This window comes from Delphinapterus leucas, chromosome 15 (assembly GCF_059928025.1).
Source record: "Delphinapterus leucas isolate spDelLeu-1000000601 "Yukka" chromosome 15, BTC_Dleu_Yukka2, whole genome shotgun sequence".
In the NCBI taxonomy this organism is placed as follows: Eukaryota; Metazoa; Chordata; class Mammalia; order Artiodactyla; family Monodontidae; genus Delphinapterus; species Delphinapterus leucas.
Genome location: NC_143143.1, coordinates 16,072,020 through 16,084,859, shown reverse-complemented (window position 1 = coordinate 16,084,859; position 12,840 = coordinate 16,072,020). Strand labels below are relative to the sequence as shown.

General features: G+C 52.8%; 2 protein-coding genes across 4 annotated transcripts; one reads left to right on the top strand and one right to left on the bottom strand.

Moving 5' to 3' along the window:
• The first annotated feature begins 89 nt into the window (after window positions 1-89).
• On the top strand, window positions 90-11,679 carry MYL11 (myosin light chain 11). Its single transcript, XM_089895393.1, has 7 exons — window positions 90-344; window positions 3,634-3,771; window positions 4,024-4,099; window positions 4,300-4,404; window positions 4,517-4,595; window positions 4,882-4,930; window positions 5,022-11,679. The coding sequence occupies exons 1-7, from the start codon at window positions 90-92 to the stop codon at window positions 5,124-5,126; spliced, it is 807 nt and encodes a 268-aa protein (XP_089751519.1). The 3' UTR covers window positions 5,127-11,679.
• SEPTIN1 (septin 1) lies at window positions 5,407-9,303 on the bottom strand. Of its 3 annotated transcripts, none has more exons than XM_089895908.1 (11): window positions 9,057-9,164; window positions 8,795-8,885; window positions 8,617-8,703; window positions 8,244-8,367; window positions 7,803-7,937; window positions 7,586-7,703; window positions 6,831-6,932; window positions 6,611-6,710; window positions 6,263-6,428; window positions 5,941-6,031; window positions 5,407-5,862 (listed from the first exon to the last, which is right to left on the bottom strand). In XM_089895908.1, the coding sequence occupies exons 1-11, from the start codon at window positions 9,057-9,059 to the stop codon at window positions 5,746-5,748; spliced, it is 1,134 nt and encodes a 377-aa protein (XP_089752034.1). In that variant the 5' UTR covers window positions 9,060-9,164; the 3' UTR covers window positions 5,407-5,745. The 3 variants fall into 3 exon arrangements, with proteins under 3 accessions (XP_089752034.1, XP_022444009.2, XP_089752033.1); XM_022588301.2 differs by having other exon boundaries at window positions 5,407-5,832; window positions 9,057-9,138; XM_089895907.1 differs by lacking the exon at window positions 8,795-8,885 and having other exon boundaries at window positions 9,057-9,303.
• Window positions 11,680-12,840: the final 1,161 nt, after the last annotated feature.

Sequence of the window (12,840 nt, the reverse complement as noted above, 5' to 3'; positions counted from 1 at the left end):
GTCAAATTTGCGATTAATTTACCTCGTCAGCCAATGAATGCATTCTCTCACTTTAGCAAAAGGAGGAAGATAGACAGCTGTCTCAGCCAATGCAGCATCCAAAGGGAAGGGGTGCTGCCAGCCGGCAGTGCCAAGCCAGGGATGTCGGTGACAACCGGAGACAAGCGCGGGAGGTGGGGGTGACAGTTGGGGACAGCGCGGAGAGGGGGCGGGGACCGGGGGCATGGGTGCAACCGTTAGCCAATAAGAGCGCCACGCTGCCCTGCCTGAGTCCTCTCGTGGGCCCCATTCTCTATTCAGCTCCCAAGCCCACCACAGGGCACTTGATCCAGTGCTCTGATCAGGTACTCTTGCCCTTCACTCAGCCTCTAATTCTCATTCCAGCCCGCAACAAATCCCAGGCGACTATAACCAGAGCCCCAAAATCCTATAAGTGACTCATCTCTCTGGATCCACCATTTCCTGTGGGTATCCCAATCCCCAAGTCCCTCTCCTCAGCCCCTTCTATCTGAGCTCTTCCCCAGGATCTGGGCTCCAGTTCCTTGGAACTCATCCTCTGAGTGCCCCCTCCATTCTAGTGGGGATCCCAGACCCCAAATCGTGAATTCCCAATACCATGAATTCCCATATCTGTGTTCTTTTGGGGATCCAGGACCCATTCCATCAACTCCTCTCTCCTCATTGCACCCCTCTGTGCTCCTCATTCTCTGCTAAGAAATCAGACCCCAATCTCATGAGCCCTCCAGGCTACCCTAGACCACAAACACAAAGCCCTGACTTTACCAGCCCCTTCTCTCTCTGGCTCTCATTCCCCTGAGGTCCAGGATTCAGGATTCAGCACCAGGAGGGCTCCAATTTCCATACAAAGTCCACCATCTTGAAAGTTCAGTCAGGCCTAGCTCCCAGCTTCCCAGTTACTTGGTTGCTGAGTTCTCTGAGGCTCCTTACTCCCAGCTCAGACTCAGATCCTGTGAACCAGTGTCTGAGATATGCCACTCCCGATCTCCTCCTCCTCCACTTCTCCACTTTCCATTTGGCCCAAGCTTCCTAAGCACTTCCCCCATCCCCCTCTTTGGAGTTCTCCTCCCCTCCCAGAACCCAGTAATAAGTGGGCTCCTCCCTGGGCCTGGACCCCCATGGTAACCGTATAAGGTGAGGCAGCTGTTGACTGAGGCAGGGAGGGGCCAGTGCAGGAGGCCAAGGGCAGCTGCTAAGTTTAGGGTGGCTCTGTCTCTCTTCTTAGAGACAACAGGTGCCTGGACCCCAGTGACCAGAAAAGCAAATGTCTTAGAGGCATTGGTATGAGGCTGGAGGAGGGGGAGGGGAGGAGGAGACTTCCTTAGGACATCAGGTCCTAGAGGGAACAGGAGGAGGAGGAGAGGGAACAGGAGGAGGAGGAGACACGGGTGTCCTTGCCAACCTTGGGCCTCCTGGGGCTTCCTCACCCACAATTTCCGCAGACCTCCACTGTACGGAATGGACTGGGGCACCGAGGCCCAGAGGGGTGGGAGAGCGTACCTCAAAGTCACACAGTCAGCCTAGCTGGTTCTAGCCCAGATTGGAGAGAGAAGCCATTGGCCATCCCAGCCACCGAGGAGGAGGTGACCAATTAGCTTCCCTCTTGGTGTCCTTGACTCCCCTCCTCTGAGTTCCAACTTTCACACCAGTATCCAAAAAAGTGATTATAGACTCACACTAGACCATGTCCTTCTCCTGTTTCAAACCTTTCCAAGGCTCCCAAGGTCTCAGCCCTCAGCATGGCATTTGAAGACCCTCCAGTGTCTGATGTCCAGCCCCTTGTATCCTCTGCTCGAGACCCATCCCAATTCTGGCGAACTGAACACTTCTGATCTTTCACTTCGCCAGGCCTTTGCCCATCTGTGCCCACCACTTAGCATGGCTGTTCCTCCACTTTCACCTGACTCACTTCTACCAGCCTTTATAACGTCATTCCCATACTCCTAGATAGGGCTGCTATGCCCTCTACTTCTGTACTCCTGACCAGCTGGTTTGTCATTTTCTGCATTTACCCTGTCTCCACATCTAGACTGTAAGTTCTACCAAGGCAGGGCCTGAACATTAATTATAATGATTATGGGAATTCCCTGGTAGTCCAGTGGTTAGGACTCCAGGTTTTCACTGCCAAGGGCCCGGATTTGATCCTTGGTCGGGGAACTAAGATCCCACAAGCCATATGGTGCAGCCAAAAAATAAAAATAAAAATAATGATTATACTTCACTAACTGTTTCCAAATAGTGTTCACATCCAGAAGTTCTGTGGGATGGGAATTACATCCCCATTTTATAGAGGGGGAAACCAAGGCCCAGGGAGTTGGAGCGCAAAGCCCAAGGTCACAGAGCAGGCTCTCTGCTCCAGGCTGTCTAGTCTCTTCATACCTAGTGATTCCATGCCCCACATCTTTCCTCAAAAAATCCCCCCTCTTCTTGAAGGGGATGTAGAAGACTTCCTGATCCTTCAGCTTCCCCAGGCAGCTCTCTCCCACCTGTAACCTCTGTCACTACCCCCACATATACATACCCTTGACTGTGAACTCCACAGTGGGGGGGGACTGTGTTTGTCAAAGTGCACCTGCAAAGCATGGACCAGTGCCTGGCACACTGTAGGTACTCAATAAATTTACTGGGTTTAAATCTGGGCCCACCCCACACAGGGGTACAGGAGCCTGGTGCATCTCTTTCCTAGTCCTGTGTCTCAGCCTGGGCCCTCTCTGAACTCTGGCACATTCCAGCCTCCTTTGGGGGAAAAGAACATCCCTTCCTGCCCAGGTCCTAGTGATACCTGCATCCCAAGACTCACTCCCTCCTCCCTCCCTCCCTGGGCTCCAGCTGTTGCCAGCCCAAGAAAGGAGAGGCCCTGAGCTGGGCTATTTTGGTATCTGGGGTGGGCACCCACAGGGCTAAGGTTACCCTGGTATGTTAATGACTCCCTGGGGCAGGACTATATAACTCCAGAGGGACCGCCCCAGGCTGACTCTCTGCTCCTTTCCAGCCAGAGCCACTGCCTGGCCCCCAGGAGACCTAAGATATGGTGAGTGAGAATCCCCCAGCCCCTGCCCAGATCCCTCAGACCTCAGGGCAGCCTCATCCTTTGAAAGAAAGTAGCTGGTTCCCAGTCTGGCAAGAGGAAAAAAGATGAATCTTCCCTTTCTTGATATCACTAATGGGGAATGTACAGAATGATATCCTAGAGGATCCAACCAAGGATAATCTGCCTAGACACTCCACTCGCAGGAGCCCAGTCCCTCTCAAAGCATGCTCCATTCCATCCTGCACTCCATCTTCCTAAAACCCCTGGGACCAGCCAGACAAGTGTCCCCACTCCCATTTTATAAATGAGGAAGTAGAGGTTCAGGTGAGTGAGTGATCAGGGTCACGCAGCAAGTCTGGGACTCAGAGGAGGCAGGGTCAGGGCACTGAGAAGGGGAGGTACACTCCACTTGTTGGGTAGGACGGAAGGATGGGGACTTGAGGGCTACCCAGAGGAATTCGGGGGTACAACTGCAGCAGGTCTCCTCAGCATAAGGAAGGGGAAGCCTAGAGCCAGAAAAGTTGCTTTAGAAGAATGGACTCAAAGAAGCCTGAATCTATTCCAGCGCCTCTAGAGAGGAGTAGGGATTGGTCCATGAACCCCTCTGCCCAACCCTCATCCCTCAGGCACCCAAGAAGGCCAGGAGAAAGGCAGTGGCAGAGGGCGGAAGCTCCAATGTCTTCTCCATGTTCGATCAGACCCAGATCCAGGAGTTCAAGGAGGTAAGGGCGGGGAGAAGGGAGACTGAAGGCTGACCAAAGGCTCCCCTTGCTACCCCTCCCCCCACCCCTCCCTGGAATGTGCACCTGTTGGCGGGAGGGGAAGGGTTTAGAATTCCTTGTACTCCTCCCTGCTTGGAGTGGAAGTGGACGGCTGGCTGGGGGCCAGAATCTCAGAATCTGATCTGCCTAGAGTAAGGATGCTGAAGCCTGGCCATGGGGGACCTAACCTCTCCCTATCCTGGCCCTCCACAGGCCTTCACAGTAATTGACCAGAATCGTGATGGCATTATCGACAAGGAGGACCTGCGGGACACCTTCGCAGCCATGGGTGAGCCTACTCCACCTGTAAAGATTCAAGGCTACAGAGTCCTGGGAATTCAGCAGCCTTAGGTTCCAGCCCTGCCAGGTCCACCCTGGGCCTCAGTCTACCCAGATAAAAAATGGATGGGATGATGTGAATTTATGGGAAGCATTATTCCCTGGCCCCTAGACCCCACTCCACTCCATGCTTCCCCCACCCTGTTCCAGGGCGTCTCAATGTGAAGAATGAGGAGCTAGATGACATGATGAAGGAAGCCAGTGGGCCCATCAACTTCACTGTCTTCCTGACCATGTTTGGGGAGAAGCTCAAAGGTGAATGAAGTGTCCTGGGTCCAAACCCCCAGATGCCTCTCCCCAGACCTTTCAGGGACTGACCCTTTAGCAACCCTTCAGCTTCATGTGCCCTCTGACCCCCCCCCCCCAGGTGCCGACCCTGAGGATGTGATCACTGGAGCCTTCAAGGTCCTGGACCCTGAGGGGAAGGGCACCATCAAGAAGCAGTTGTAAGTGACACCCTCCAGCTGCTCCCACACAGAAAGCCTCCTTAAATTCCTGCCAAGAGTTAGGCACTGCCAGAGATAAGGGAAAAATTAGGACTGTGGCGATGAGATTAAATTTTCACAGCACACAGGGGGAAGGGCAAAAGGGGGGAGGCCAGAGTGTTTGGGAGACCAAAGAGGAATCCAGAGTAACCCTGGTTTTCAAGGCAAGACTGGGAATGGCAACGGGGATGAGGTGGGAGGGAGTGGAAAGGAATCACGAAGCCCAACCTCTGTCACCTCTCTCCAGCCTGGAGGAGCTGCTTACCACGCAGTGTGACCGCTTCACCCACGAAGAGGTGAGTGGGGAAAGGGCCTAGGAGAAGCGGAGGGCTGGGGGAAGGGGAACGTAAGGAACCGGTTGGAGATACCCCTGCGTTTTTTCCCCAGATCACGAATATGTGGGCGGCCTTCCCCCCCGACGTGGGCGGCAACGTAGACTACAAGAACATATGCTACGTCATCACGCATGGCGACGCCAAGGACCAGGAGTAGCGGACCCTCTTAGGCCTCTGCTGGGCAACGCCTTCCTGCCAGTGCGACCACCCCACCTTGACTCCTAATAAATTAAACTGGTCTCGTTTCTTATCCGCGACGGCTTCAGTGCGTTTGTGTGAGCAGGGCTCAGGTGGGAGGCTGCGCTGAAACACCGGCTGGCACGAAACGAGTGCCCAGCAAATGAATGAATAAATAGTGGCCCAGAGGCCTGGGTGGAACGGTTCCACCCGCTACGCCCGCCGCTTATTCCCGCTGGGAAAGAGAAGACTTGCGTGGCCTCAGGGAAATTCAGTTTTTATTGAAGTCGCAGTTTGGGTGAAGTGGGGCGGGGTGGGAGAGTTAGGGGCCGGGAGAGTTAGGGGATGGGAGGGAAGCTCTGGCTCGCTAGGTGGGCCGAGGCGGATTGGGGCGGAGCCAAGGCGGGGTCGGGGCGGAGCCAAAGGCGGGGCTACACACTCCAGGATTGGGAGAACCTGCTAGCCCGCTAACCCCTTGCAAGGGCGGGCCTTACAGGCTGGGGCTCCGGGATTAAGCGCCGGGCAGCCTAGGGCTCGAGGATTGGACAAGAGACGAACTGAAAGCGGAGGCGAGGTAAAGTAGGGTCCGGGCGGGGGTCTCAGAGAGCGTCCGACTGCTCGCCCTGAGCCTGGTTCTGCTGCATCTGGGCCTGCATCTTCTCCAGCATCTCTTGCATGCGGCGCAGCTGTGCGGGGCAAGATTGCAGGCAGTGGGACTGGGCGGGCAAGGCCAGAAAGGGACTTCGAAGAGGATTTGGGGCCTTGATCTGGGGGAAAGAGAGGTGCTTGCTCACCTCTTCGTCTTTCTCGCGGATCAACTTCTCCGTGTCGGCCAGAGGCAGCATGGGCAGCGGGATCTCTGTGGCGCTCTGGCGGGAGAGCTTGCTAGGGGGTGGAGGAAAGGGGCAGGAATCAAAGTCGAGAACCGTGGTTGTGAGTCACTGCCGCGAGGCAGGGCCTGGGGTTTGGCGGGACCATGTCCTTCAGGTTAAGGCCATAAGCAAAGTGGGTAGGGAAAGAAAGTCTCCGGGAGAGAGGTCTAGAAGGTGAAGGCCGGGGTCATGGATGGTGAGCGCGGAGCCTTGGAAACACCTAGGAGTCAGCTCTGGCTCTCACCTACGGCTGGCTCGATCACGCGCCCCAGGCCGGGCCAGGCTCTGTAGGCAGCGCGCCCGGTAGCCCTCGTAGAGCAGATCATGCGTCACCTCCTTCAGGTCCTGCAGGTGTGTCTGCACTAGCATCCGTCGCAGGTTCAGGAAATCGCAGTGATGTGGGTTCTCCACTGGGGGGCGGACCGGCAAGAGTCGGGGGGCTTGGGTCGGGTCTGCTGCCCAAGGACCCCTCTTTTGACTTTTAGGACCCCCGGGACCAGAACTCTCCCCAACTTCACCTGTTGGGTGCGGTTGACTCGGAGGCGTCCTGGGCTCCCTGCTGGCCTCAGAATGCGTTCCTGGCCTTACTCACCCTCCACGGTGCCCCAGGAGTAGCAGCGTCCCCTCACCGGTCGGGTCCCACCGTCCCTCACTACTTCGCAGGAACCGACGACAGCAAAAGGGATGCTTTCCTAGAGGGCAGGAGTCAGCGATCACCGTTGGCCCCCTTTGGGCAGAAACCTCTTTCTCAGCTCCCACCTCCACATCCGCCCTCCCTGACTTCTCTGCCCCTTCCTCCTTTGCCTCTGCACCTTCATCTCCGCATCCTGCCTCTTGAAGTCTTCATCCTCATCAGAGTCACAATCGGGGAACTGGTAGATATTGATCTCCTCCTCCTGCAACTGTTCCCGGATCTTGGAGGAGACAGATGCAGAGACGGTGAGAAGCACAGAGACTGTGAACCACAGGCATTGCATGACCAGAGACAGTGAGATATAGATGCAGACATGGGGTGGAAGAGACAGAGAGGAAGACATGAAAGACAGAGATGGTGAAAGATGGACATACGGGATGACTGAAAACAAAATCTCAAACAACGAGAGACAGAGACGTAGATGGTGAAAAACTGAGACAGTTACCCTAATGGGAAGACTGATGCCTGGGAAGTTTTGAAGCTGAGCAGACACCGAAAGATCAGGAGAGAGAGGCATAAGTGGAAACAGTGGGAAAGGGCTCTGAAGACACAGGGGGGTGGGAAGGTGGGGGGGTGGGGCAGTCAGCATCCTGGGGCCAGAAGGATAATATTGGTCATTATGTCTACACCCCTGGCCTCAGACAGGCCTTAGCCAAGCATCCAGCCCAGGGATTCTATTCCAAACCTCCAGAGACATGGCTTCCTTAGGCAGCTTATGACCCACCTTCCTCAGAAACTTTCTTCCACAGTCTAGCCTGACACATCACGCTCCAAAAGGGCTACCCCAAGATCAAAGAAGTCAAGGCTGAGTTCGATTTTGATCATGACTTTTGGCTTCATGTGAGGCCAAATGTCAGAGGCCACCGCACACACCTTCTGCTTGAGGGCCTGTGTTTCCTTAGGCATCAGGGCATCTGCTTTGCCAATGACTGGGATGATGTTGACCTTCTCATGCACCGCCCGGAGGAAGGCCACATCTAGGGGCCGGAGCCTGCACCCAGGGATTGGTCAGGGCTCAGTTTCAGGGCACAGAGACACTCCCCCTCCAGCCCTCCCCAAATGTCCCAACTCCCCAGGGTGCCCCTCGGACCCCCGGCCAAAAGGTGAGATGAAGTAGAGGCAGCAGTGGACACGGGAATCCTGGATGTTCTTCCTGTTCAGGCCACTCTCATCCCGAAGATACTGCTCAAATTGCTCCTCAATGAAGCGCACCACGGGCAGCCAGCTGGGGTGTGGGGAGAGAGCGGCAAGTCAGAGAACAGGGACCACAGCACAGGGAAGGGGACAGGCTAGCCAGGACTGTGGGTGTGGGAAGTAGTTTCTTTGGCTCCAACCAAAGACATAAGAGGAAACTGGCAGGTGAGATGTCGGGAAGCACAGGGCACTTTGGGCCACAAGGCCACCAGAAACAGGCTCCACCTTTGGCGGGGGGCGGGGGTAGGGCAGGGCAGACCAGCCCATAATCTGACCCCTCAGTCTCCAGAGTAGCCACGTTGGGAAGCTGAGCCCCAGGTCCTCCCCCGTTCCTCACCAGCCTGAACAGTCCACTGAGTCCCCAAAGCCAGGCGTGTCCACCAGGGTCAGCTTCACCTTAACACCCCCCTCCTCGATCTCCACGCCCCGGCGCTCGATGGTCAGTGTTTGTGTCAAGCGAGCTATGAGGATGGGGAGAGGTCAGGGAGCTGGGTAGGAGCCTGAGGCAGGACTAATTTCCTTTCTCAGACTCACAGTTGCCTCCACCCATTTTTCAGGGGAGGAGAGTGAGTCTCGGAGAAAAGCATTGAGCTGCCTGAGTCCCCCAGAATGTCATGGGAAACCCAGATGGAAAGGAAGAGAGTGCAGTCTAGGGACATGGGAGGAGGGGGTCAGAGTGCCTGGAGAGCACGGTGAGGAGGGGGTCTTACCCCTGGCCTCTGGGACTTGCCGATCCTCATAGAGGTTGGTGAGAAATAGGCTGTTGATGAGGGTAGATTTTCCCAGGCCTGACTCCCCTGTGGACAAGACAGGCCCAACTGGTCAGGTGAGGGGACAGCCAAGGTCTCTTGAGGACCCCTTGCCAGGCCCCTCTCCAAAACCCCCGACCTGCCACCATGAGTGTGAAGTCAAACCCCTTCTTGACGGACTTGCGATGCAGCTGGTTGGGGAGGGTGGCGAAACCCACATACTCCTTGTCCTGTTGGCAGGGGGTGGACAATATGAGGCTGCTGGGGGCAGCAGGCAGGGCCCCCAGGATAACCTGATCTCAGAGGCTAGGAGAAGTCAGCCTATTGTGGGTTGACCTGGCTAACCTGGGGGTAGGGGACTGGGGGCAGAGATGCCTGGATTCCTGGGCATAAAGACTCACCATGGCCCCGATAGCTGTCGCTGCACCTGCTGTCTCTCCCCACTTCCTCTGGTGGGGCAGGAAGTTGAGGGCGGCAAACAAGGGGGCGGGCAATGTAGGAAGCTGAGATGCTCAAACTGGCCCGGACAGGTGGGAAAAGCCGAGACCAAGAACAGCTGTGGTCCTCAATTCCTGGATACCTTTGCCCATAACCCCAATAGGAAGCTTCAACCCCTCTGTTCTCTGTACACATTTATTCCAAGCCCCATTGTAACCCCACCACCCTGGTGGGAGGTAGGGTGTAAGCAGAGAGGAAGGAAGTGGGTTGGTCTCTCTAGCAAGTGAGATGAAGGCTTTGACAGAGGTGGTTAAAAAAAAAAATGTTCCAAGGGTCTGAGTGGACCAAAAGCCATAACAAAGATTGAGGGTGGGAGGGGCAATCAGTTTTCCTCGCCAGCTCTTGCACTGGATTCTTAAAAGGACTTCAGGTCTTTGGACACCTCTTCTAGAGAGACTGTCCTTCAGAATCCTGGCCAAGGCACTCCCCTGCTTGAAACCCTTCATGGGCTTCCCAGTGGTCTCAGAATCAATTCTGAGTCCTGACTTGGCAGCCAAAGCCTCCCCCATCTGACCTCATCACCCCATCTTTCACTCACCCTTAGTGAGTGCCCATATCCTAGGCTCTGTGTATATTGAACTTTACCTTCTTCTGCACCAGGTGAACTGCTCTTTATCCTTCTAGGGTTTGATTCAAAGGACTCTTCTTCCTCCTCTATGAAACCTTCCCCACCCACCCCAGGCAGAGTCATTTTCCATCCTCTGGACTCCCCAGCACCTTTCACAGGCCCCTCCATTGCCCACCTTTGCTTATCTGGATGTCTCTTCTACTCCCCGCTGAGTTTTCTGAGGACAGGGACCATGTCTTCTAATTTCTATATCCCTGGTGTCTTGCACAGGGCCTGGCACAAAGAAGGTGCCAATAGGGCTTCCCTGGTGGCGCAGTGGTTAAGAGTCCGCCTGCCGATGCAGGGGACACGGGTTCGTGCCCCGGTCCGGGAAGATCCCACATGCTGTGGAGCGACTGGGCCCATGAGCCATGGCCGCTGAGCCTGCGCATCCAGAGCCTGTGCTCTGCAACGGGAGAGACCACAACAGTGAGAGGCCTGCGTACCGCAAAAAAAAAAAGAAAGAAAGAAAAAATAAAGAAGGTGCCAATAAATAATATACTAGATAAATGAATGCACGAAAGAGTGAGTGATTGAAGTTAGTCCGGGACAAAGGCTGGCAGGCTGCAGAACTTGTAAAAGGAGCTTGGCTGGGCTTCCCTGGTGGCGCAGTGGTTGAGAGTCCGCCTGCCGATGCAGGGGACATGGGTTCGTGCCCCAGTCCGGGAAGATCCCACATGCGGCAGAGCGGCTGGGCCCGTGAGCCATGGTCACTGAGCCTGCGTCTGGAGCCTGTGCTCCGCAACGGGAGAGGCCACAACAGTGAGAGGCCCGCGTACCGCAAAAAAAAAAAAAAAAAAAAAAGGAGCTTGGCTTTGGAGTCAGAAAGAACTTCCCAAACCTCAGCTCTCCCACTTACTGTGTGACCTTGGGCAAGTGATTTGCCCTCTCTGAACTCCATTTTTTTCATAGTAAGATGAAATACACACATTTATATTTTGTTATCAGGACTCAGAGTGGTTTCGGATGACATGGGCTTTGGAGTTAATCAGTTATGTATACAATATACTATATATATATATATATATATATATATATATATATATATATACACACACACACATACCCTAGCTTTAGCATTTATGAACTGAGTGACCTCTCTGAAACTTTAAAGCGAGTCCCCTTAGTATGGCCTATAAGGCCTTGCTCAATCTGGATCCTGCCTATTGCTCCAACCCCATTTTCTTTCTCTATTCTTCATGGTTCTATTTATTATTTCCCATTTAGCCCCTGTTATAGACTGAATTGTGTCCCCCTACCCCCCACTTCATGTGTTGGAGCCCTAACCCCCAATATGACTATATTTGGAGGTAAGACCTTTAAGGAGGAAATAAGGTTAAGTGAGGTCAGAAGGGTGGGGCCCTGATTCTATAGGTCTGGTGTCCTTATAAGAAGGGACACCAGCAATCTCTCTCTGCACATGCACAAAGGAAAGGCCACGTGAGGACACAGTGAGAAGGTGGCTGTCTGCAACCCAAGAAAAGAGGCCACACCAGAAACCAACCCTGCTGGCATTTTGATCTTGGACTTCCAGTCTCCAGAACTATGAGAAAATAAACATCTGTTGATTAAGACTCCTAGTCTGTGGTGCTCTGTTATACCACCTCATAGCTCACTCATTTCCTCTCCTCAGCCTAAGGCAACCACTCTAATGTGCTTAATGTGTAATTTTTTAGTTTGTACACATTTTGAAAAATGTGCAGTGCATAGTACATGTTTACACAAATAGCTATATATGTATATACTAATATGTATTTCTGTTTGTTAATTTTTTTCAATCAGCGCTATCTTTTAAGATCCATCCATGCTACCACCTTTTCCTTACTTCAACCTCATTTCTAGTACTGCTCCTTTCATGTAACCTTGGAAAAATCACCTCTCTGGGCCTTACTTTCCTCATCTACCATATGGGATTGGACGCTCCCACCACACTGAATTCACAGAAGTTGTTCAAGTTTCATGATTATAAAGACATAGAATAATTAAGAGCTGTGTGACCTTGGGCATCTTTAGCTTTTCAGTGACTTCGTTTCTGTATCTGTTAAATAATGCTATTAATAATTTCACTTCATAGGGGCATGATGAGGATTATATACCTAACACATATAAAGTTCTCAGCAGTGCCTGGCATAAAAGATGAGCTCACACATAACGCTAGTTATTGCTATTACATGAGCTGAGGGGTGAAACAGTGCCGCTAGCTCCAATCTAGCTACTGCTCTTCTGCATTAGTTGCTGAGAATCCAGAGAGAGTGAATCAGCCAGGGTTGCCGCCCTCTGGGGAGACAGAGACAGCCACAACCAAGAGTGACACACGGCACTGGTGCTAAAAATGTAGTGTAATAATGAGATAAACAGAGTACTTTGAGAAGCCAAGGGAAGGGATAATTATACCCTTCCCCCTGCACCACAACCCTTCCCCCTGCATTTCTCACCAGGCTGAGCAGCCCTACCATCCTAGTTAAAACTCTGAACTCCTCCCTCCTTTGCTCTCCACAAGTATATCCAATTGGTTTCCAAGTCCTTTCTATCCATGAGAAAAATTGGCCCCTCCTCTCTACACCCTTCACCGTCTTGCCCCTGCCCTGGGTTCAGACTCTAATCAGCTCTTCCCTGAATTATTCAAATAATATTTAAGAAAATAACATGTACACACCTGTCAGAATGGCTATCATTCAAAAAGACCACAAATAACAAATGTTGGCAAGATGTGGAGAAAAGGGAACCCTTGTACACTGTTGGTGGGAATATAAATTGGTGTAGCCAATGTGGAAAACAGTATGGAGGTTCTGCAAACAACTAAAAATAGAACTACCATATGATCCAGCAATAGCACTCCTGGGTATATATCCGAAGAAAACGAAAACACTAATTCAAAAAGATACGTGCACCCCAATGTTCATAGCAGCAGTGTTTACAATAGCCAAGATATGGAAGCAACCTAAGTGTCCATCAACAGATGAATGGATAAAGAAGATATGGTATTATATATACATATATAAAATATATATATATATACATACACAAACACACACACACGTAATGAAATACTACCTACTCAGCCATAAAAATGAATGAAA

What these genes read in the sequence shown, in the direction of transcription:
- MYL11 (XM_089895393.1), top strand. Translation starts at nt 90, where the DNA reads ATGCAGCATCCAAAGGGAAGGGGTGCTGCCAGCCGGCAGTGCCAAGCC. An exon ending in TGATCCAGTGCTCTGATCAG is followed by an intron (nt 345 to 3,633) that starts GTACTCTTGCCC and finishes AGAGAGGAGTAG; the next exon opens with GGATTGGTCCATGAACCCCT. An exon ending in ACCGCTTCACCCACGAAGAG is followed by an intron (nt 4,931 to 5,021) that starts GTGAGTGGGGAA and finishes TTTTTTCCCCAG; the next exon opens with ATCACGAATATGTGGGCGGC.
- SEPTIN1 (XM_089895907.1), bottom strand. Translation starts at nt 9,288, where the DNA reads ATGTGTACAGAGAACAGAGGGGTTGAAGCTTCCTATTGGGGTTATGGG. An exon ending in GGCAGGATGCGGAGATGAAG is followed by an intron (nt 6,711 to 6,830) that starts GTGCAGAGGCAA and finishes CCTGCCCTCTAG; the next exon opens with GAAAGCATCCCTTTTGCTGT. An exon ending in CTCCTGGGGCACCGTGGAGG is followed by an intron (nt 6,429 to 6,610) that starts GTGAGTAAGGCC and finishes TCCGCCCCCCAG; the next exon opens with TGGAGAACCCACATCACTGC.